Source organism: Parasteatoda tepidariorum, chromosome 4 (genome assembly GCF_043381705.1).
Source record: "Parasteatoda tepidariorum isolate YZ-2023 chromosome 4, CAS_Ptep_4.0, whole genome shotgun sequence".
In the NCBI taxonomy this organism is placed as follows: Eukaryota; Metazoa; Arthropoda; class Arachnida; order Araneae; family Theridiidae; genus Parasteatoda; species Parasteatoda tepidariorum.
Window position 1 is genome coordinate 33498347 of NC_092207.1, and position 24172 is coordinate 33522518.

At 24.9% G+C, this 24172-nt stretch overlaps 1 protein-coding gene across 1 annotated transcript in view; it reads left to right on the forward strand.

The window, feature by feature from the left end:
- Positions 1 to 24172, forward strand: part of LOC107447255 (protein lin-28 homolog) — a 75527-nt gene that overhangs the window by 28308 nt on the left and 23047 nt on the right. Inside the window, exon 2 of the mRNA XM_016062129.3 lies at positions 19960 to 20081. Within this exon, the coding sequence (XP_015917615.1) occupies positions 19960 to 20081 (122 nt within the window). The remainder of the gene's footprint in view (positions 1 to 19959; positions 20082 to 24172) is intronic.

Here is a 24172-nt window from a genome sequence, read left to right on the forward strand (position 1 = left end):
AAACTCTAGCTTCATTCGATTATTTTCAAAGAAAAGTTTATTAAAAAATATTATAGTGATTTAATTATTCTAAATATATATATATTTTTTTGGAACATGAAAATCTTCTTATTATTTCCAAATACTGTTTTGTATTATTTATACAGTTTTTCTTAAAACAGTTTTAGTAATTCTATAAAACAAGTTTATTTTTGTTAGTACATTAAGTACATATTTCAAGTTTTTTGTTTAAAAGAAAAACAAAAACACATAAATTTTTTCAAAGAGAAATGTTTATTACTTTTTCAAAATGTTTTAGTTTATTTTTAGAAAGTCTTCAAAATAAGTTTATAAGTTGTAAGAATATCACTCCTTTTTGCACCAACTTAGCAACACAAGTATATCAACAACATCTATACACATGTACAAATACGAGCAAAATGTGTCAACTTTAGATTATAATTATAAATGAATTATATATTTTCTTAAATTAACTAAAGAACTATGATATCAATAGTGTTAAATGTGTATAAGTTTATATAACAGTTTGTAAGTAGTTTTCTGTCAAAGTTGTTTATATTCTAAAAACATTTTTAAAGTTACTTACACCACAAACCATGTAGATGTATTTCAAAGTTTAATTTCAATAAGTATTGATTTTGAAAAATTTTAATAACAACTTAAATTTATTTTATTTTTATAAGATTCAAACAAACCCGTATTTTTCTCTAATTTCTTAAACAGTTTATATTAAAACTACTTTTTTCCTTATATGAACTATACGCACAGTATTTTAATTATTTAAATAAGAATTAACTATTAGAAATAATTTAAAATTTTCCTGATTTTTTATGTACTTAAACTTTGACTAATGCGCTTAGATGATCAACTCGGTGCACATTTTTTTAAAAAGATTTTCACTGAAGCCTTTTTAAAATATCACTTTAAAAAAAATTAAACTTTAACTTTTGTAACTTAATATTTAAATCACTGTAATGAGAAATATTTTGCATAGAGTTAGCTTTGTATCGTTGATTTTTTATCACTAAAAACTTTGCACAAAAATTGCTCTATTTTGCAAAAGTTCTAAAACTAGTGGAAACTAACTAGAGGTAAAGTAACTAGTAGTAACTGGTAAGAAAGTAACTGATTTTGTGTATATTTCTGTACTAAGAATAACTGTTATTCAAGTATATGATAACAATTTTTTTTAATTTGCATTTCTAAAAAGTAACATATGATTTTTGTTTCATTACAACAATACTAAATCAGATTTATACTTTCTTAAAACAAATTTAGTAATTCCATAAAACAAGTTTATTTTTGTTAGTACATTAAGTACATATTTCAAGTTTTTTGTTTGAAAGAAAAACAAAAACACATAAATTTTTTCCAAGAGAAATGTTTATTACTTTTTCAAAATGTTTTAGTTTATTTTCAGAAAGTCTTCAAAATATGTTTATAAGTTGTGAGAATATCACTCCTTTTTGCACCAGCTTAGCAACACAAGTATATCAACAACATCTATACACATGTACAAATACGAGCAAAATGTGCCAACTTTAGATTATAATTATAAATGAAATATATATTTTCCTAAATTAACTAAAGAACCATGATTTCAATAGTTTTAAATGTGTATAAGTTTGTATTACAGTTTGTAAGTAGTTTTCTGTCAAAGTTGTATATATTCTAATAATACTTTTAAAGTTATTTACACCACAAACCATGTAAATATATTTCAAAATTTAATTTCAATAAGATTTTGAAGAATTTTAATAACAACTTAAAATTTTTTTTACTGTTATAAAATTCAAACAAACACGTATTTTTCTCTAATTTTTTAAACAGTTTATATTAAAACTACTTTTTTCCTTATATGAACTATGCGCACAGTATTTTAATTATTTAAATAAGAATTAGCTATTAGAAATAATTTAAATTTTTCTTGATTTTGTATGTACTTAAACTTTGACTATTGCGTTTAGGTGATCAACTCGGTGCACGTTTTTTCTAAAAGATTTTCACTGAAGCCTTTTTGAAATATCACTTTTTAGAACAAAAATTTGAACTTTAACTTTTGTAACTTAATATTAAAATCACTGTAATGAGAAATATTTTGCATAGAGTTAGCTTTGTATCTTTGATTTTTATTACTAAAATCCTTGAACTAGAGGAAACTAACTAGTGGTGAAATAATTAGTAGTAACTGGTAAAAAAGTAACTGATTTTGCGTATATTTCTGTATTAAGAATAACTGTTATTCAAGCATATTATAACAATTTTTTTTAATTTACATTACTAAAAAGTAACATACAATTTTTATTTCATTACAAAAATACTAAATCAGATTTATACTTTAAAGTATTGTAAACAACTTTAGAAGAGCTTTAAGTATTTTATAATGTATTCAGTTTTACAACATATTTTGCGAAATAATATTTATTAATTGTTTTCTATGAGTGTGTAACTTAAAACTTTACAAACTGAGTTAAATTAAGTAAAATCTTCACAATCATTTTATATCTAATTTTTTCATCATAAAGATTTGCATTAAGTATAAAAATTTTGCAAGCATTTCTACCCTACTATTAATTTTTTATATATGAATTTCAAAGGTTTTAATAAGTGTTATGCATACTTATACATTTGTAATTTATCCCAAAACATTTGAATTCATCATTTTTGTCATCATTTTTGAATACATTTACACATTAATCATGTAATTCAAACATTTACATCACAAAAGTGTGTAAAAAGATTTTGAACAATATCCCACTAGTTTCTTTTGTTATAAAAGTTTGAATTTCAAATGACTTTAATCACACTTACGCATTTAAACAGAACTTAGTTATACTAAGATTTGAATTTCATAAATATTTAATCGTTTTTCACTAAGAGTATATTATTCATTTATTCTTGCCATTTGTATCACAAAAATGTTCAAAACTTTCTGAAAACCTTTTAATATTTCAAAAAATTGTGATTTAATTTAATTTAATTTCAAAAATTCTTAAATTTTTTTTCTCATTTTAGCATTGTTCATTTTTTATAAACACTTAAAATTCAAAAGTATCTGATTATTCTTTTAAATATTTTTGAATTAAGAAATATTTATAACACAAATATTTGTATTAAAAAATTTTAAATTCGCAGATGTTAAACAACACGTATTTTTACTGTATTACTTTTTCAGAAAAATTCATCTTTAAAAAATTCTTAAACATTTTTATTCACATTACTAAATAATTTACTTTTCTGAAATTATTATTTACGAAAAATTTATAAGCATTCTTTAATGATTTATTATGTAATTCATTTATCTTTTGCATTACTTTTTGGAAAAGTATTCTGGTACCGTTATATTTTTTTCTAACTAATTACTTGTAGTCATTCAGAACAATTTTATTGCAAAAATTGGTAAAATATTCTTGGAAAAGCATACATTTTACTACCGATTTTAAAAACACAAACAAATAAATTCTAACTTATTATAAAAATGAAAACGTTTGAAATTTTTCATCACAATAATATGAAGAAAATACATAAAAAAAAATTAAGCAAGATGAAAAATTGACACAATTTAATTCAATTAACACAATTCGCATTCTCTATCACATATTATTTTTTTTACATAAAAACATATTTGATATCAATGTGATTATTTTACCATATTTCTATTTCTAAATTTGTTAGACAAAAATTTAAAGTTAATAGGAAATTTTAAAGAAAAACCCCACCCCATGATTTCTATTGCCCTTTTCCCTTTTTCAAATTATATCTATTAAAAAAAATACGATATAATATTTTTCAAATATGCGATAAAACCAAGCATTTTTTTGCGTGCTTTCAAGACATAACAGTAATAGTTTGAAAAATGTTCTTTTTTTTCCTTAATTTTATGATGTTACGTGAATTTTACGATTGAAATTTTACGATGTAATGTGACAAAATTTCAGACGCATTGATCTAATGTATAATTCTATTAACATACATAAGAGATGAACGTTTATCAAATACATATAGATAGATCAAAACTTTGTCGAAGTAGATAAACGTCTCGGTAAAAGAAATATATTAAAATTAAACATTTATGTAATTTTTTTAGTACTTATAAATGTTGGGTAAAAGTTTTAGTATCAAAAGTTTTAAATAGTATATTTGTTCTGAGTATGTGAGAGTATGACAGTTATCCATTTAAATAAAATATAGTTAGTTATTAAAGTTAGAATCAAAGTAAGAACATCTATTCCTTTTTTCAAGTATTTTAATACACCAAACTTGTTGTTAAGCATGTATATATTCGCTAAATACTTTGTTCACATAAAAAAATTTACAAACTAAACATCAGATTTATTCATGTTTATAAATAAGAAGAATAAATGAGAATGGTGAGTTTCTACATTAAAGTTCTTGAGTTCTTTCTTAATTTTCAAAAAGATTAATTTTAAAATACAAGATATTAACAGTTCTGATCTTTGCAATAAAATTAAAGTAGTTTTTGCTTGCAATTAAAAAATGTGTTATATTATTTCATTGTTTCTCTTTTACATCATTGAAGTAATGTGCAATATAGAGCTGAAAATTATTAATTTATAATAAAAAATATTTATTATTAAATTTATTATTAATTTATTATTAAAAATTTATGATTATCTTAATTTATGCAGTGATTAGTGCATTTTTATTAAAATGAACTTGAATGAATTTGATAAGTAATTTCGTTAACTAATTCAGAAAAAAAAACAACTGAAGTGATAAAATAAATGTTAACTAATGTTATCATAAACCAAACGAAGAGATGTCTTAGAACCAAATATGAACAATGAGAATCAATGAAAAAAATATTTACAAAAAATTGTCATTCAAGGGTTTTAAATAAAACCTATAAAATTCAGTACATGCTCTTTGAGCCTTTTTTTTTTCATTTTTTTTTTAATTATTGTAACAATTTGGATTTCATAATACAAAAAGAAGATAAAACAATTAAAACTATTTAAAGCTTATTTTTGATTGTATTTTAAAAGTGTGAAATATTCTATACATGTTACTAAAATTAGTAAAATAAGAAACAAAATTTAGCTTTCTATTGTTTCTCAATGACCTTACTTATTATGAAATGCTTCTTATGGTTATTTTTAAAAAATAAAGTACACTTATGCATTTGAAATTATTTGCAGGTATTAATAATACTGTTACAATAATATTGTAAATGATAAGATAATTATTTAATAGGTAATTCATGCTTAATTGATTTTTTTTAAACATTAAATTTTTAAGTGGGGCCTTCGAATTTTATTTGAAATTTTTATTAATTCTTAAATTTAGTTTCAATAATTAGAAACAAAATTAAAGTTTTGCAATTAATGTGGAAAAAAATTTCAGAAAACAGAAATATGCAACAACAATTATTAATGTATATACAACATGCATACAATTAGCTAGTTTTGCATTAGCAAATTATAGACAATTATATATATACAACAATGTATTTTTTAAAATCAAAATCAGAGCGCTAAACTTCCTATACAAAATCCATATACAATGATCTGAATGGCGTTCATAGGTAAAATTGTATAAGAACGTGAAGATTAGTTATTTTGTATTGATGTGTAGACAATTCGATAGCTCTTCAGAATTTTAATTACTAAGTTTAAAGAATCGTGCATGAAATTATTTTTTAATTGTACTTATATTTTTAAAACACTTTAAGTAAGTCTTATAACTTTTTTTGAGTTAAAAACACAAATTTTATGAAGAAAATCTTTCATATATTTCACAAAAATGTGTCAGAACATAACTCGTATTTTTAAAAAAAGCATTGTTTTAATGTCCGCGTGAAGTGAACTTTAGAAAAGGAAAAGCGATGCATCTGCATTAGTAATCTATATTCTTGCTATTTTATTATCGAGTAATATATATTGCATAATGAATTTACTTTGAAATTTGAATAAGTTTTTACATTCGATTCTCCTCTTCAAAAAAATAAATAAGTAAATAAACAAATAAAAAAAAACAGTACCTTTACAGTACTTATCCCCTTATATATATATATATATATATATGTATATACCTATGTAAGATATAAGAAGATTTCTCCCTCATTAAAATTAGTTCAAGGTTTAGTGATAAAATACGTGCTTTGAGCGATGTTTTTATGCAAATTTAATTTGAGGCAACAATATTAAGGTGTCCAGTTGTACTATGTTACCCCTTACGTTGCACCATAAAACCACTTTTTCATTACGGATTAAATAACGGTAAAAAGTACCAACACCAGGTGAATAGTTCTTTTGTACTCTAAAATTTTACGAAGCAAAAATATTATATACCGTAGTTTTTAAATATCTAGTAATATTTATTGGCAATTCCATGAAAAAGGGGAAAAGCATTGGAAAATTCAAATAAGAATAATGTTATCATTTTGGATGTTTTCTGAATTAAAAAGGTTTGAAGTTTGATAATTTATAGTTATTTTTTTTGAGAATTTAGTTTTTTAGTGTTGGTAACCCATTGAACATTGGCATTTACTTGTTCTGATTTGGGTGAAAAACATGGTCAGTTTTTGAAAATCAGTAAGTTAACATTATTTTAATTTCAAAATGTTCCAAAGAATAAATATTGTTTATTACACTTAATAGAAATATTGTGCAGTGTTAAAATAAGTTTTGTTGTTAAATTCACATAATTATATAAATTTCAACTGAACATTAATGCATGTAACGTAAGTTACCAAAAACTAGAAAAAGTTTTTGTGTGTAAAAAAGAAGAAGTGATACAAAAGTAAGAATAATATTTTTTCTTCCTTAGAGGCTAACACTAAATAAGTAGGAATAGTTTTCTTTTCAAATATTACTTATTAATTGTTTTGTGCCCCATTCAATATGCGTAACGTAAGTTACTGACATGCATGCAATGTAAGTTACCAATGTGAAATGAGTTTATTCCTCTTGAAAATTGGCATACAAACTAAATAAGATGTATCCAGTTACAATACCAAAGTTTAAATAAATTATCACTGCCTTAAGATATTAATTTTAGTGATTTTTTTTCTCATAGAAAATTATTATTTTTGATATGTTCAATTTTATCTATAAAAATACTGGAGCTATTTGGAATATATATATATTTTGAAGAATATTGAAAACTATTTAAAACATTTATTTATTTAGAAAAATACTGAAAATTATTTTGAATGTCATCTATTTAAAAATATATTTAAATTATTTAGAGTACACAAATAGGAAATCAAAACTAATATAAAACTTTGAAATACATATTATTAAAATTGAAATCTAACCAGTAAAAAAATTTGGAAATATATTTCTAAGTATAAATTTTTTTCAAATAAAGTAAAAAAAATATCTAAAAAAAGTTACTACTTAAAATATGACAATTAATATAAATATAATTCACTTTTGGCGTATTTTTAACTTTTTTTAAATTTCATCGATATCTATGAACAAGTAGTTGTACAGCTGTTAAAATAAAGGAAATTTATAATTTATAATTATCTTATTACTAATATGCAATATTATTATCAATTTTAGAGGGCTACGCCTATTTATTTATAGCTAGGTACAACCGGATAAACAAGTCCTAAATTTTCAAAGATTTCTTAGATTCGAGCAATTTAATAATTTTTTTTGCATCAAAATATCTTTAAGTATGCGAGTAATAGTGTATAATAAATTAAATGTTTACTTCAACACAATCAAAGAAAGATCCTCAAGTTGAAAAACTATTATTTACATGCGAATAATTATTATAGTACATTAATTAAATGTAATTATTTAAAATCAGACCATTTTTAGAGATTCTTTGGAGTCCTAATCATTTAATTAAAAAGTAAAAATTCCTTTCCGTTAAATGCAAAGTTCTCTAGTCTACAAACAAATTAAAAAAATATCTAATTTCATTTGAATAAATATCCAGATAAATTTGACTCCGATTCAGTTCCACAGTGCGATTCGTAAGAGACTTTCTTTATTAATTTTTCTTGTTTTCTAGCTAAACTATTGGAGTTATGTTTTCAAGAGTAAATAAAGAACGAGAAGAATATGTTTATTCAGATAAAGAGCGTTTTTATGTTTGAATTTAAATAGTCTAGAACACTTATAAATTTTTTTTTATACCCATCGTTGAATAGCCGACCCAAATCTGAATTTACGTCTGCCAATGTTCAACTCTGTAGCCCTGTAATTTCGAACCTAATTCAGAAGACAAGAAAACTCGTGGATCAAGTATTGGGAAAAATTTGCCTTACTGCAGGGCTTTTATTGATGGAACTAATTAGCATTTGAGTAACATGAAGAAGAAAACCACGAAAAACTCTCCTGGTTATTCCGACCGCAAGTGCACTCCAACTTCTCATCTGGATACCACTGACGATATTTTTCAACAATGTGGTCAGTGCGAGTCGGATGTAGAATTCGTTGGGATTCGAACCAGGGACACCTCATTGAAAAAAGAGCGCTCTATCCTCTGAGTCAGATCTGATGAACACTTATTAATTAGCATATCTTTGATGGGTTTTTCAAGTCATGAAGGTAGAAATTTGGTACTTGGACACGATCATTAAATCAAAAGTTATTTAAGGAATATTTTCGCAATATATATTATTGCAAATAAATTAATAACAAAACTCGTCGTTTGCAACTTTTTCTTATAAAATAAAGCTTACGGTAACCATATCTCATTCATAACTTAAATTTTATTTCCCTTCTAAGTTTATTAAATTTAACTATAACTCGCCTCTTGTGACGTGTACACGTGTTTTCTACACTGAACAGTTGTTAGCACTTGAAATTTAAAGCCGCTAGTGCAGTGTTGAACCCTGAGAACTTGTCGCGTTGTAAAATTTTTTGTGGTGTAAACGCGGACAGTGGATTTTTTTTTCTGGCTGTTTCGGGGGTGGGGTGTAGGTTCATTGGACCCATTGGTAGGTCGTTCAACTCTAGAGCACGTGCAAAAAGATGGCAGACGTTGTGGGGGAGTGACAATAGGGAATCTGCTTGATTCGGGACCCCTACCCCACCGTGAGTTTTCGCAACCCATCTCTGTTTTCTATCTTTTTAAACTAACCAGTCTTTCCCCAAAAACTTTTCTCTCTCTTTGGTTACAATTAAAATCAGAAAAAGGAAGAAAAAAAATACTAAAATGTCTGTTTTGCAAAAATTTTTCAAATTTGTGAAAGCATAAATTGTGCATTTATTAAGATATTCCCCAATAAAACCCAGAAATTGTCAAGAGTGTTCTAAAATTAGAAAATACAAATTCATCAAATGGATTTATATAAAGTATTATATAAAGTATACGTAATAAGGATTTGCAAATAATAATAGTTACTCATTCGTTCTACATATATTTTTTCCTTTTTTCATGTTACAATTTTTTAAAAAAAATGTTTTTAGTTTTTAATTTTTTTCATAAATTTGCGGAAAAAAAATTCGATGCTTATTATGGAGTTTAAAAGTAAATTAACTTCAAAATGAGAAATTTGTCAGACAAAACTAAAAAAAAATATTTTTTGAACTACAAGGTAAGGAAATAAAGAAGAAATCACCTAACATTGTAATTTGATCCTGTGAACTTAGTGTGATTATGCTTATATTAATACAATACACACATTAAAAACTTATTATAATAGAACACAGAACCCACTAAATAATGTAAAAACTAAGCATTCGGAAATTCTGGCTCGTATTATCACAGATTTAGTAGAAAAAAAATACAAAACTGAAAAGTAAATTTAAACGAATAAATGTTTTTATACGTTTAAATTCCATTCTCTAAGGTATCAAGTTAAAATGACTTAAAGTTCATCATGTAGTATAAAACCTCTTTTTATTATCAAATTTTTAAAAATTATTACCAAAAAATTTTTGGGTAAGAATTACCGAGTTTTATAGTGTGCATATTGCCCCCGAAACAGGGTGCATTTTACCAAATTCTGTTAGTTTTGATTATACTTTATTTTTCAGTGCTCTAAGCAAACTTTGATTTTATTTAAACTATTTAATGAGAAAAATTAAGTTTAATGATTCAATTTATAGGATTTATTTATTTTAATTTCTGTTGAAATGAATTTAATATAAAATTTAGGAATGTGTCCAATCTTTAATCTAAATATTTTTTTAAATAATTTACTCCAGTACAGATGCAGAAAACAAATGTTTGGGTTTATATTATTTTGGATTTCTTATTTTTCAATTTTCCATTATTTTTATTGTTTAATATTATTTAGTTTTTGAACTTTAAAAAATACTGAATTTTTCGTTTTCTGAACTACACGCGACCAAATCATTACATGAGTTGTCTGCTTTTCAAAGCTTTATTTCCATTAAAAGACGTACTTTTCGAAAAATCTGTAATTTGAACTTCTGAACTTTTCTTCATAATAATCTTTTCATTTGATTTCAATAACAATTTTTTAAAAGTATTTGTTTCAGTAATTAATTTAATACTAGTGTTGTCAAAGAATTTATAAAATTTTGCCTCTGTATGTAGAACTGTTTACATATGAAATTATGAAAGAAATGTTTTTTTTTTCCAATCCAATTTTACATTAAAATCATATTTTAGAGAAAAATAGGTTTTAAAAATTTGCATATTTTAAGTTCCGATTCAGGCACATTATCACAACACAATTTTATGGGACAGTTTTTCTACGTCGTTTTAAGACAAAATGTATATATATATATATATGTGCTTTAAAACAATAAATACACATCTAAATAGAAGTATTTAAACTTTTCTATTTAACGATTCTAAATAGAAAATATTTTACACACCATAACTCTTTTAAAAATCTTGTTTTCTTCAGCAGTTAATATTAATTCTGCACACTGAGAAAAAAAGTATGGTCAAAACTTCCTGAATATAGTAAAATTTACCGTTATTCTGGCACCAAAAATCATGGTTAATTTTACTGAAGCGCTTTGGTAAGGATTTTGGTAATTAAGAATAAAATATAGTTTTATTATGCTTTTAAAAATTTGGTAATTTTATCATGATACCTTAGAGAGCATGACATAAAAATCATTTATTTGGTTAAATATACTTTTAAGTTTGTGTTTGTTACTAAATGGAACTAATAGGAACTGTAATTCTGAAAAACAAAATTTCCGATAAACCGTTATCGTACGAACGGAAAAATTATCAAATGAATGGTTTAAATACTGTATATTTTGGTTTTATTAACCAGAATAGGTTATTATTATTATTATTATTGTTTTACTTGAAATATCTTTACTATACAGTACGGTAATTTTACTAGAATGTTTTTTTCCTTGTAGAAAATTGTTTACTTCAAGTTTTCATGATACGGTTTACATTTTCATAAAATAATTCTGAATCCGTTGGGAGGATTTTTTTGGACAGCATGAAATTAAAGTGGGTGATCATTAAGTAGGCAACTGTACCAATCGGTACCATTGCGGTAAAAAGGGTTAAAACCGTTTATAATTGTAAGATTTGTAATATAATAAGGAGTTAATCGAATTATCTTTGTAATAAAAGTTACACAGAATAAAATATAGATATGTTTAATTACAATACTTAACCTATGTATTTACTTAAAAACAAGTAAGAATAGAAAAATATAATAGTATTGGTTATTTGACGTATGTTTGTACAACTAAATATGTATCTTACGCATCAGGTTTGTGTATATTTAAATTTACTAGATACTGTAACAGAGTTAATTCAATTAATATGTATTAGCAAGAAAAAGGAATAAAAAGAATCAGGAATAAAAAGAATAAAGAATGCGAAGAATAAAGAATACGAAGAATAAAGAATAAAAAGAATAAATAATAAAAAAATAAAGAATAAAAAGAATAAAGAATAAAATGAATAAAGAATAAAATGAATAAAGAATAAAAAGAATAATTAATAAAAAGAATTAAAGAAATAGGTAATTTGTTTCAAACTAATTTTATTAGTTACAAAGATGTTTTGAAAATTTATCATAACTCTTTTATTGCTAAGCTTTTTTTAGAAACGCTTGCAAAAAGCTTTTAATTTTTTCTCGGAATAAATAAGAAATAAATTATTTTTTAGTAATTCATTTATTTTAAATTTGAATAAAGAACAGCATGTCTCAGGTATTCATATGATGATTCATATGTAATTCATATGATGTTGCAGCCTTTTTTTGTTTTTAAGTTAGATTCGAAAGCAGTGTTTTGCAATTGCAAGAAGAAAAATGTTTAAAAAAAACGAAATGTTTCCCTGTATCACTAATTTAAAGATATTTAAATTTAAGTTAGACTTTATTTCGAATTTAAGGCTAAATTTATCAACTGTTTTGCAATTATTTAAGTAAGTTTTATAAGTAAGTTTTTTAATAAGTAAGTTCTATTATTATTAAAAGCTTATGTTACTGTTATGTTATATTTATGTGCAGTCTGCATATGCATTCATAATTAATGCAAAATCATAAATTAATTTTTGAAAATATTTTTTTGAATTATTACTAATCTCTGAACTTAGTATAATCTATTATTACTAATCATTACTAATCTTTGAATTATTACTACGTTATGGTTAAATTTTAAAAAAACTTGTTTTTTTCTTGTTTTTACCAAATTTTTGGTGATGTTTTCTATAAACTACTAACAAAATAATACTACGCCTAAGGCATCGACTATTGCCAGAGTTTAGTATTTATAAACACTGTAGAGCAAATAAACTTAAAAAATAATGACTTATGACTAAGTTATGTGAGTTATGAAAAGGGTAGCTTTTTAATAAGTTTCGACTACTATTCAACCCCTTTATATATGCATTTTCTTATTATTTTTTATTTATTTATTTATTTTAAAATTTCAATGCATTAGTATGTTTTAGTAATTAACCCATATATTCTAAAGTGAAACTTTCAAAATTCGGTTTCGAAGACAATCGGGTGCCTTAACACACAAAATATTAAAAAAAAAAAAAAACCCCAGACAGTAGAGAGTTAAAAAAAAGTTTACACACGTATTGAAAATATTCAGCATGAAGTTATTGATCAATAATATTTAAACCTAAGACCTAGAAGAGATTGGTGAAAATCTGACTTGAAGCTATTTACGAACTAGTTTTTTTTTTAAAAAAAATTTGTTTGTAAAACAATTCGTTATTTATTCTAACAATTAGAAGTCTTTTACTTTATATTATTAATTCAAATCAGAAAATTAATAATTTAACTAAATAATAAATTGTTTTACTTCAAACTATACACAAATGGTGAATAAATTTTTTTACAATGTTTAATGTCGGCATATTAATTCAAATCAAATAATTTCTAATTGTTGAAAAAATTTCAAATAGCTTTACCAAAAATATAAAAAAGGAGTACTTTTTTAACTCTGGCTGATTTCGATTATTAAAATAAATCAAATGATTTCTACATTTTAAGCTGAACAATAATTTGTTTTATTTCAAAACACAAAAAAGAACGAATATATTTTTTACGTTGATTCCGATTGTTAACTTTAATCAAATGATTTCTAATTTTAGAAAAAAAAAATATTGAAACATTTTATTTTAAAATGCAGAAGAAGGAGAGTATTTTTTTTTTAAAGTTCTTTGATTTCGATTGTTATTTAAATCGGGTAATATCTGATTGGTAAAAATTTTTTGAATTGTTTTATTTTAAAATATGAGAAAAATAATTTGTTTATTTTTACTTTTTCTAAGGTTGATCATTAAAAATAATCAAAGTTTTCTAATTGTTGAAAAAAAATTGAATGGTTTTCCTTAAAAACGTAAAAAAAAGAGCATGTATTTTTTTATTGTTAATCTAAATAAAAGGATTTCTAATTGTGGAAGAAATATTGAATTGCTTAACTTTGTTAAAAAAAATAACAAGTATATTTTTTAGCTTTGTTTGATTTTGATTATTCAACTAAATCTAAAGTTTTCTAATTGCTGAAAAATACGGAATTGTTTTCCTTAAAAATTTAAAAAAGTAATGAACATATATTTTTAACGTTGTTTGATTTCGATTGTTAATCTAAAATCAAAGGATTTATAGTTGTAGAAGAAGTAATGAATTGCTTTACTTTGTAAAAGAAAAGGAACGAGTATGTTTTTTAACGTTGTCTGATATTATACTAAATCAAAGGTTATCTAATTGTTAAGAAAGTATCAAAATGTTTTCCTTAAAAATGTATAACGAGTATATTTATAAAGTATACGATTAATAATGTATACGAGTACATAAGTAATGAGTATATTTTTTAGCGTTGTCTAATTTCGATTGTTAACATAAATCAAGGAATTTCGAACTGTTAAACTGTTTAACTTTGAAGAAAAAAAAACTAGTATATTTTTTAACGTTGTATGATTTCAATGATTAAACTAAATCAAAGGTTTTTTGATTGTTATGAAACATGGAATTGTTTTTCTTAAAAATGTAAAAAAAAAGTAACAAATATATATTTTTAACTTTGTCTGATTTCAATGGTTTAATCAAAATCAAAGGATTTATAATTGTTAAATTCCTTTACTTTGTAAAAAAAAGAAAGAAAGAACGAGTATATTTTTTAACGTTGTCTGATTTCAATCATTAAACTAAATCAAAGGTTTTCTAATTGTTAAAAAACATGGAATTGTTTTTCTTAAAAATGTAAAAAAAAGTAACAAATATATATTTTTAACTTTGTCTGATTTCGATTGTTTAATCTAAACCAAAGGACTTATAATTGTTAAATTCTTTTACTTTGTAAAAAAAAAGAAAAAAAAGAACGAGTACATTTTTTAACGTTGCTGATTTCAATTACTAAACTAAATCAACGGATTTCTAAATGAAGAATTAATATTGAATTGCTTTACTTTGTAAGAAATAGAACGAGTATATTTTTAACGTTGTCTGATTTTGATTATTCGTCTATATCGAAACAATTTAAATTTTTAAAAATAATAATAATATGTTTTGAAGAAATATCATTTTATTGGCTATTGTTCATTTTTTTCCAATAACTTTATACTGTAAATAATAATTTAATAAAATGATTTAAAATGGCTATGTCACAAGTATGTTGACCAGATTTAAAATATTTTATATGCCACTGACTATAATTTCAGTCTGTATCATAAAGTGATGATTTTTAATGTTTACACACTTATAAATTTTCGCGTGTAGGGAGCCACAACATCATTCAAATTTGTTGCAATATTTATATGGGGCTTAGTTGAACCATTATTTTAACTATAATATGCGGTTCAATTTCGCATCATATTAGTTGAATTAATAGTTGGTTTGTAATATAAGTTTAATAATTGGTTTAATATAAGTTTATAATAGCGATTAGATTAACTGATATATCAATTTTTTGATTTCTGCATTCTCTTCTCTTTTTTGCCATTATTTCTTTTCTTTATACACTCGCTATATAAAGAATCATCTACGCATAGAATATCGTCCGTGAAAATGGCTTCAATCGCGAAGACAGTGAAATCTATTCCTAAAATATAATTTGAACAATCTTAAAAAAATAATTTCCATAAAAAAAAAAACANAAAAAAAAAAAAAAACAAAAAAAAATAACCTCTGAATAAATTTAAAAACTGTTTTCGTAAAAACAAACTATCATAGAAGCGAAAAAAATCTCCATTTTCATATTAAATGAATTAATGCTTTTAATGAATTAATGCTTTTAAATGAATTAAGAAAGAAGGATATAATTTCGTTCTACTAAAAAAAAAAAATCATGAATATATATATTTATATGTATCAAAGAAAGTAAATTAATTTATTTGGCGTTAAATATAACAGGAAAAACTTAATCTTTCATAAATACCCCCATTTTTTTTAGCCCTGAAGCAAACACATAGTTTCAAAGAAAAATTATTCAAATCCCTAATCTATGTTTAAAATAAATCAGAATAAAATCAGTAAGTTTCGTAAAAACATTGAAAGTAAGTTTATGTATACATATATAAAAAAGTAAAGGTCGATTCTGACGTTTTTAAGGAAGTAAAAAGCAGCTGAAAAATGAAAGTGAAAATGAATATTCAAAAAAATGAAAATGGAAATAGAATAGACTCGTGCCGTAAAGGAGGGCCTCCTTTTATTCTATTCCCCCAACTAACCATACTCCCCCCATGTACTTAGGATAAAACCTTCAATTCGAGGTGAGCTTGAACTAAGAATTNAATAGAATAGACTCGTGCCGTAAAGGAGGGCCTCCTTTTATTCTATTCCCCCAACTAACCATACTCCCCCATGTACTTAGGATAAAACCTTCAATTCGAGGTGAGCTTGAACTAAGAATTCGCGGGTGTTAAAGATTTCCTCTTTTTTTGTATAGAAGTGTCAAATGATGATAGTTTATTCAAATAATGTATGCATTGTTGCATGCTTCTAAATTTTTTGTTCTAATCCTTGTTTTTTTTCTCCGTTTAATAAGAACAATAACTAATAAAAATTGTAACCACTGTAAAAAGAAACCGTAAACTTTACGGTTTTAAACCAGCCGCTGTGTTGGTTGGGCAGAACCGTGAAATTTATGAAGTAAATTCGTAGCCTCAATGCTTTTAGTACCATATAAGAACAAGTTTTTTCTCAAAAATTCCGTAGAAAAAGAGTAATCAGATTGGTTTTTTTTCCACCGGAAAAAACAAGTTTTTAAAACAAAAATAAATTTGACATCTCAACAGTTTATTATCATATGGGAGCAAGTTTTCTCTGTGAAAGTTACGAAGTAAATCTGTACTCGCACCAGATGTGAATTTTTTATATCAGCAGCATTGGCATCGACCAGTCGTTGCTGGGATTCGAACTCGGTCCCTTCATGGAGAGGTGCACGCTTCGTCCCCTGAGGCACTGTTTTTTTAGGAAAAAACTGTGATAGTGAGAATCTCGTTTCGCATTAATTTGACAATAAAGTTGAATCTCAATTTCATTTATACGATGTCTAAAAACATAAAACAATTATCGAAAAAAAAAAAGACCAAGTATAGAAAATAATTGTAAAATGATTGAAAGAAAGGAAAAATTATAATACGAAAAGCGAAACTGCATGACTAAAATTAAAATTTCGGCTGACACTTTTAATCCGCTTGTGATTAGCTTGAAACACGGAGAAAACCGTTTTGTTAACAAAACGGGTTTAAACCGTTGAATATACGGAGAAATTCCGAAAATCAACGGGAATTTTCTACAGCGATAAAACAATCATCGTTGGCCTTGGATTTATAAATTTTTATCAAAATTTTGCAATCTATTTCAAAAATGATCTTTTAATTTTTAATTATCCAATTTTTTACTTGAATTTAAATAATTTATCCCCCGAATTTACTTTTTGAAAGAATCTTTCAAGATTCCTTACATTAAAAAAATAACTATGAAAATTGAAAATTCTCTGAAGGATTTAAAAATTTGTTAAAAGAAAAGAAAATGCATTAAAAAGATTTCAGAATTAGTTTTTTTAAAATTAATTTTTGAAATTGAATGGGGTGGTCTAGTAAATATAAAGAAACTGAAATTTTTAAATTCGTAACTTATTAATTTTTATCATAGTAAAATTCATTACTTAGGAAAAAAAAACACTGTTATTACAGGTTTTTTCTTCTAAGTAATCTTAAAACCTTCTCAGGGATCACCTTTTCACCTTTTCAGGGAAAAAACAATAATATTGAATACAATAATTATTAAGATGAATTTCACTTTAAAAGAAATTATAAATTGAATGTTCCAAATTATGGTAATTGTTGATTATTTTAATATTTCATACATGCCTGTTAGAAAACTAAAGATATGAAGCATGTTTATTTTATGTAAGCACTTGAGATTAGGTCTTAATATATATGGCAGGACTCAAAATTTTTAAATGCCCGGTCAGGTATGTTAATCTACAAAGAACATGCCAGAATGTAAAGTTAACGTGTCTTAAAACATTTTTCATAGAATGAATGAATATCCAGTATAAAAAATATTTTTACTACGTAATCCCTTTCACCTAATAGAGAAAAAAAATAACTGTAGAAATACGAATATCAAATAAAACCGGATTTCGAGTCAGTCTTATAGATGAGAAAAAAATAACCTGCTCTTGCACTATCAATTTTTTTAAAGAAGTTAAATTATTTAAATGATATCGCTCTTGCTTTTGCTTCTACATTTAAATTAAAAATTTTATGTATTTTTTTTATTCGAAATAATTAGAGCAGACTTTTTTAAAATAAAAGTAATATTCTTTTTTAAAATAAAATTAATCAAAATACACGTAAAAAAATTCTGGTAAAATTACCGTATTGCATGGTAATGACACTTCTGGAAAAAATAACCATAATTCTGGTTCATAAAACCAAAATATACGGTATTTAAACCACACATTGTTAATTTTTACTTTCATATAGTAATGATTTAACGGAAATTTCGGTTTTCAAAATAATAATTTCTATTACCACATAATTCGTAAAAAATACAAATCGTAAATGTAAAGTTTACCGAATAAATGGCTTATAAACCATGCTCTAAGGTATCATGATAAAATTACCAAATTTTACCACGTTTTCCAAATTTTATCACGTATTATGAAACAATATTTTATTGTTAATTTTATCCAAATCATAATTTCAGAGCTTCGGTACAAATTACAGAGCTTCTAGGTGTTCCCATGGAGCCAAAAACATGGTTAATTTAACCATAGCCTGGTTGTTTTGACCATACTTTTTTTCTCAGTGTAGGGACAAATAAGTAGACCCTAAGTTTGTTTTAAAAACTCTTTATTTATGATCAAAACTTGAGGCATGTGCTTAATAACTATTTTAGTGTATTTAAGATTATAAATTTCGTGCTCGACTGGGCTGTGGGAAGATAAAAATTTCATCCCCGACTGATATTTAAACAAACACGTTGGGTAATATAAATTTCAAGCCCTGATATATTTTTATAATAAAAATGTAACATTTCTTTTCCAACTATTTTAATTTTTATATTCCTAAAAAGACAAGTAAAACATTTCTAAGAAACTTCCATTTTTAGTGAACTATTCATTCCACGTTTGCCCTCTTGTTTTGAATCGGAAATATATTTTTAAGATTTTAAAGAAGAAATTTTTTCTTTGAATCAAATTTTCTATTTTTTCCCCGTTAAAATTTCCTATCTCAAAAAGATCTATGATGCAAGATTGATAAGCTTCTCTACTTTTTAGTTAAAAGAAAGCGAAACTAGGATTTATACGATTATTTTTTTCCTTGTAAAAATAAAGTTGACTTGAAACATTCAGCTTGAATTAAAATTCTAGCTGGGTATTGATAAAATTTTTTTTAAAAGTTGTTTATAGGGAAAGAAATTTAAAATGAAAAACACAGTGCGTCCATATGCGCAGAAGTAACAAGTAGAGATATTTAAGTTGAAGAAGAGTTTTTTAAATAAAAGAAAAAAAACTTTAAAAGTAACAAGTAAAGGGTACATACAAAAGTATATTTACAAAGAAGAAAAAGCAATAAATAAAATGTATGCACAAAAACAGAATTAAAGAAAAAGAGGATTGGTAAAAAAAATACATGTGAAAGTAACTTACAAAGAAGAAAGGTAACGAACAAAAAATTACATGAGAAAGTACATTTACAGAAAAGTAACGAGTAATAATGTGCTAGTTTTTTTAAATAAAATTTTTAATCCACATGCAATACGTGTTACAGATAAACAAACACAAAATATAAATAAATAAAAACTATAAGAGTGTAAAATTAAATAAAAAATGAAACTACATACACTTTAAAAAAATTAAGTTTACCCGAACACCAATAAATAGTGCAACTACTTTACACCAAATGTTTTAAAGTAATGACGTTTCACCACTCCACTTTCGTGCAGATTAGTTGCCACTATTTTTGGTGTTGAGATACACAAACATTCTTTTTTACAATGTATTCATACTTATTGATCATTATTATTTGCTTGATTGAAACATTTCTGTATATCAGTGTTACCAAAAAGTAACTAAAGTTACCTGTTAAATGTATTTGTTTATTGTACAGGAGTGTCTTCGGAAGGGGCGTTGGCATCCCGTAGGAGAGGTAGATGCAAGTGGTTCAATGTGGCCAAAGGATGGGGTTTCATTACGCCTGTGGACGGGGGACCTGACGTCTTTGTGCACCAAGTAATCTTCTTCATCTTACATCCCTGTATCTTTAAGAATTAACTCATTTAAATTCATAAATATAAATATTTTAATTGTAGCTACATTTAAGTTTTTACCACCGTATTAACATTCTTAAATTTCCAGTCACAGATGTATTTAAATTATTTAAAAGGATAAATAAATTAATTGTTAACTGTAGCTATTGTAAGATTTTCAGTGTAAGATTATTCGAATTTCTGATTGAATTTATATTCAAATTTCTGCAATGGATTTACAGTTTTAAATTTCAAGCAACAATCGCATTTATCTTATTACACAGTTGTAGGTATTTTTTTAAAAGTAATCTCTATTTATATTTCTGAAACTGATTTATATTTTTACTGGATAAATGAATTAATTGTTAACTGTAGCTATTGTAAGATTTTCAGTGCAAGCTTATTCAAATTTCTAATTGAATTTATATTCAACATTTTGATATGGATTTACAGTTTTAAATTTCAAACAATAATCGCATTTATCTTATTACATAGTTGTAGGTATTATTTTAAAAAAAAAACTTTATTTATATTTCTGAAACTGATTTATATTTTTAATGGATCTTATTTTGTATTTCCGAAACTGGTTTATATTTTTAAATTTTGAACTGGCGCAGTATTGAAATTATTAGTTATAGAAATCTAGATGAATATTAAAATTATATTAAATGATTTAAGCCTTTAAATTTCAAACAGGAACCGTATTTAAATTTTCATTGACTGTTAAATTTCTGGCTGCATCTGTATTTAAATTTCTATTGTTATATTAAAATTCTTAAATTTTCAATTACAGTCACTTTTAAGAAAATTAATCTTCATTAATATTTTAATTTCTAATCGTAGATTTTTAATTATAATTTCTAATTGTTTATATTTATATTTATAGACAGCTTAAATTTCCGTAAATAAGTTCAAATTTTTTCATTTCAAACTGCTATCATATTCCGTTATATTATTGTGATTACACCTGTAAAAAATGTGGTATATCAGATTTTTTGTTCCGTAACATGTTCCGGTAAAAATGGATATTCGGGTACCTACCGTAATTTGATCCAGAATTTTTCAGAGTGTGGATGTTTGGGCGGATAATGCTTACACGTCATATGAAAAGTGTTTCAGAATAATGTTTGACGGAGAAAAAATCCCTTTCCAGAGTTTTTAAACAGTTAAAAAAAGTCATGTTTTATCTAAGTCATTAAGTCATATTTATTAAAAGTCACAAAAAAGGCATATTTTATCCGGTTATTTTTTGCCACCAACGATTCCAGATGATGTTTTATTTTCAATATTTTAACACAATATCCATTACATATTGAAGGTCTGTTTAAATTTGACATAAACGTTTAAAAAAACACCTGTTACTTTTTCTTTTTTTAGTGGAGTATCAGAAAATATTCAATCAAAGCTTGCTTCTCTCCCTTAGAGGCTTTTAGGGGGTTGGGAGCATCCGAAGACTAAAAAGTGGTCTCATAAATTTCAACAAACTATTTATTATCAAACTGAAAGATAATTATCTCATTGAAAAATTGATTGCAGCCTCGTGCCGAAAATATAAATTGAATTTTAATCTATCTGTTTTGGAGTATTGCGTATTTTTACGAAGTATTTCAAATAATTACGTAATTTTTAATTTTTATTACAGTTAAAAAGTATTTTTTTTCTAAATTTTGAGAGATTTAATGTGATATTTCAATGTGAACATTTTTAACAGCAAATTTTTACTGAATACAAAATTGAAAATCTCTAAAATCAATAAGAATAAACGCATTTCACCATTAGTACAATGTAAAAAGACTTTCAGTATAAGACGCACTCCAATAGTTTTGTTTTTCTAATTACAGCTTTCACAGTTGCATAAGTACAACTGGTGTCCAGTACTAACTGTCCATTTATATTACTTTTTGTCTGGGGGTTATATTCAATACGACACCATTTCTGACCAACAGAGGTCATTTGTGCTCTGAATCGTGTGACAGTTTTGATGAATGGATCATATATCGTTATTATTGGACGAATCTATAGAAAATGATTTCCGTTTTGTAGTTGGAGAGTGAAAAAAATAGGCGTGGCTACATTCATCACCATTCAAGTGGAAAATGACACAAAAAGAACCGCCAAGCTTAGCCGTATTGTTTTTCATTCCAACGCCAACATGGTATGAATTAGACTGGGTGATAAAACATTCGGAAATAGTGTCTTTTCATATTTCACTTTTAATGATGATGGCTTTTGTCACAGTTGGACTGATGTTGTTATCGGAATTATTTGGATTCTGCTTTAGAAAATTCTGTACAGCGCATGATTGATTGATTTACCTGCGATACTTGTATTAAATGTTACGTGTTTGGTGTGAAGTAACATACATTGTATATATTACACTGTTGAGTCTTTGTTCTCCATTAATACAAGTATAATGGTTTTTTGTTTTTATCACTTATTTGATATTTCAGCTGCGATATTATCCAAAAGGTAAATGTTGTTTGATTCAAATTTTTTTTCTTCCAAAAATTTCATCAAAGATGTTTTAAAGGACGGAAGTTTTAAGTTTTGAAGTTTGACGAATTTATCACTTACATTATTTATTTAAAATAAACGTATAAATTTTTTTTCTTTTAATAACCTAAGAAAAGTGATAAAAATTATCAGAAATGACTGATAAAGGAACAAATTTGAGAATGTAAAAAAGGAGAAAAAAAATGTATAAGCATGTAGAAAAATTGTATAAAAATTGATATTTTATAAAGGGCCAAATCCTTTCATTAATACAATTTATAGGGCTAAATCCTTCCCCTGGTTCCATGGTCCTGAAAATCGCTTCTTTAGTAAAAAAATCTCAGAAAAGGAAAGAATAGGTATTTGAAAAGGTTACAGGAAAAATGTGTCGTAAATTGAAAAAGGGAAAATTGTGACAACATTTTTCCTCTGTAGAACATGTTTATTTAAAATCTACATTAGAGTTTCAAACAACAGGTTTTTAACAAATAAATTTAGAAAAAAATAGTAATGTTGCAGAAACATTTAAAATTTAAAAATTTTACCAAAAAACTAATTGAAGTTGTATAAACAAGGGTGCTATTTTGTGAAGAAATTATTGTAATTCTTAAACTGAGGAATATTCAATATTAAATATATTCCCTCAGTTTATATAATATTAAATAAGGCATTAATCGAGACAAGAACCTAAGCGCTTAATTCATAAGAACTTTGAAATTTCTTTCAGATAGAAGAACTAAGGTAAACATTTTAGATTTTTTTATATTAAAAGAATGTATCTGACATAGATTTTAATTTTTTTTTTAGAAAAATTGCTTTCCAATTTATGACTTGGATTTTAGTTTTAATTGATTCAAATATTTTGAGATCGAAAGCTTTTATTATTTATGCAGCACATTTATTGAATAAAAACTGGCCAAGCAGTTTTTAACGCAGAAACGCAGAAATTAAAATGGTTATTTCCCATATTTCTTTTTGTAAGTAAACAAATACATTTTTGGTCTTATTCAGGCTATAATTTAATTGCCAACTTGGTAGTTCTACTGTTCTAGAATACCTATAATGGCAGTAAAGCAACCATAATAAGTAAAACATGGTCTTAGAGTCTTACTGGCACTTAATACAGCATACTTATTATATAAGGCTGTTGCATAAATTATATATATGTCACGGTAATGTAACGTATCAAGCTATAAGAAACAGTTCTTTGTTTTATTAAAAAAACATTTATTTCACACCACAATAAATATAAAGTACCCATAACGGGATAGTTAAATCTTATAAAACGAACTAGAACCAGTAGCGGGTTATAAGAAAAATCAAATTCCAAAACAAACTTATCCCTAAAAAGAAACCAACAACTCTTTGTTGTTCTACCAAAAAAGTCTTCTAATTTTATCGTCTGCTTTTATTTTATTGTTTATCTTTTTATGTGATTATTTTATTTTATTCATGCTTTTGCTAGCCCGTTATTTTTTAATATTTTTACTTTCATTCATGCTTTTGCTAGCCAATTATTTTTTTAATATTTTTAGACTTTATAGTAGTAAAAAATATTTTAAAATAAATTTTAAAGCTTAA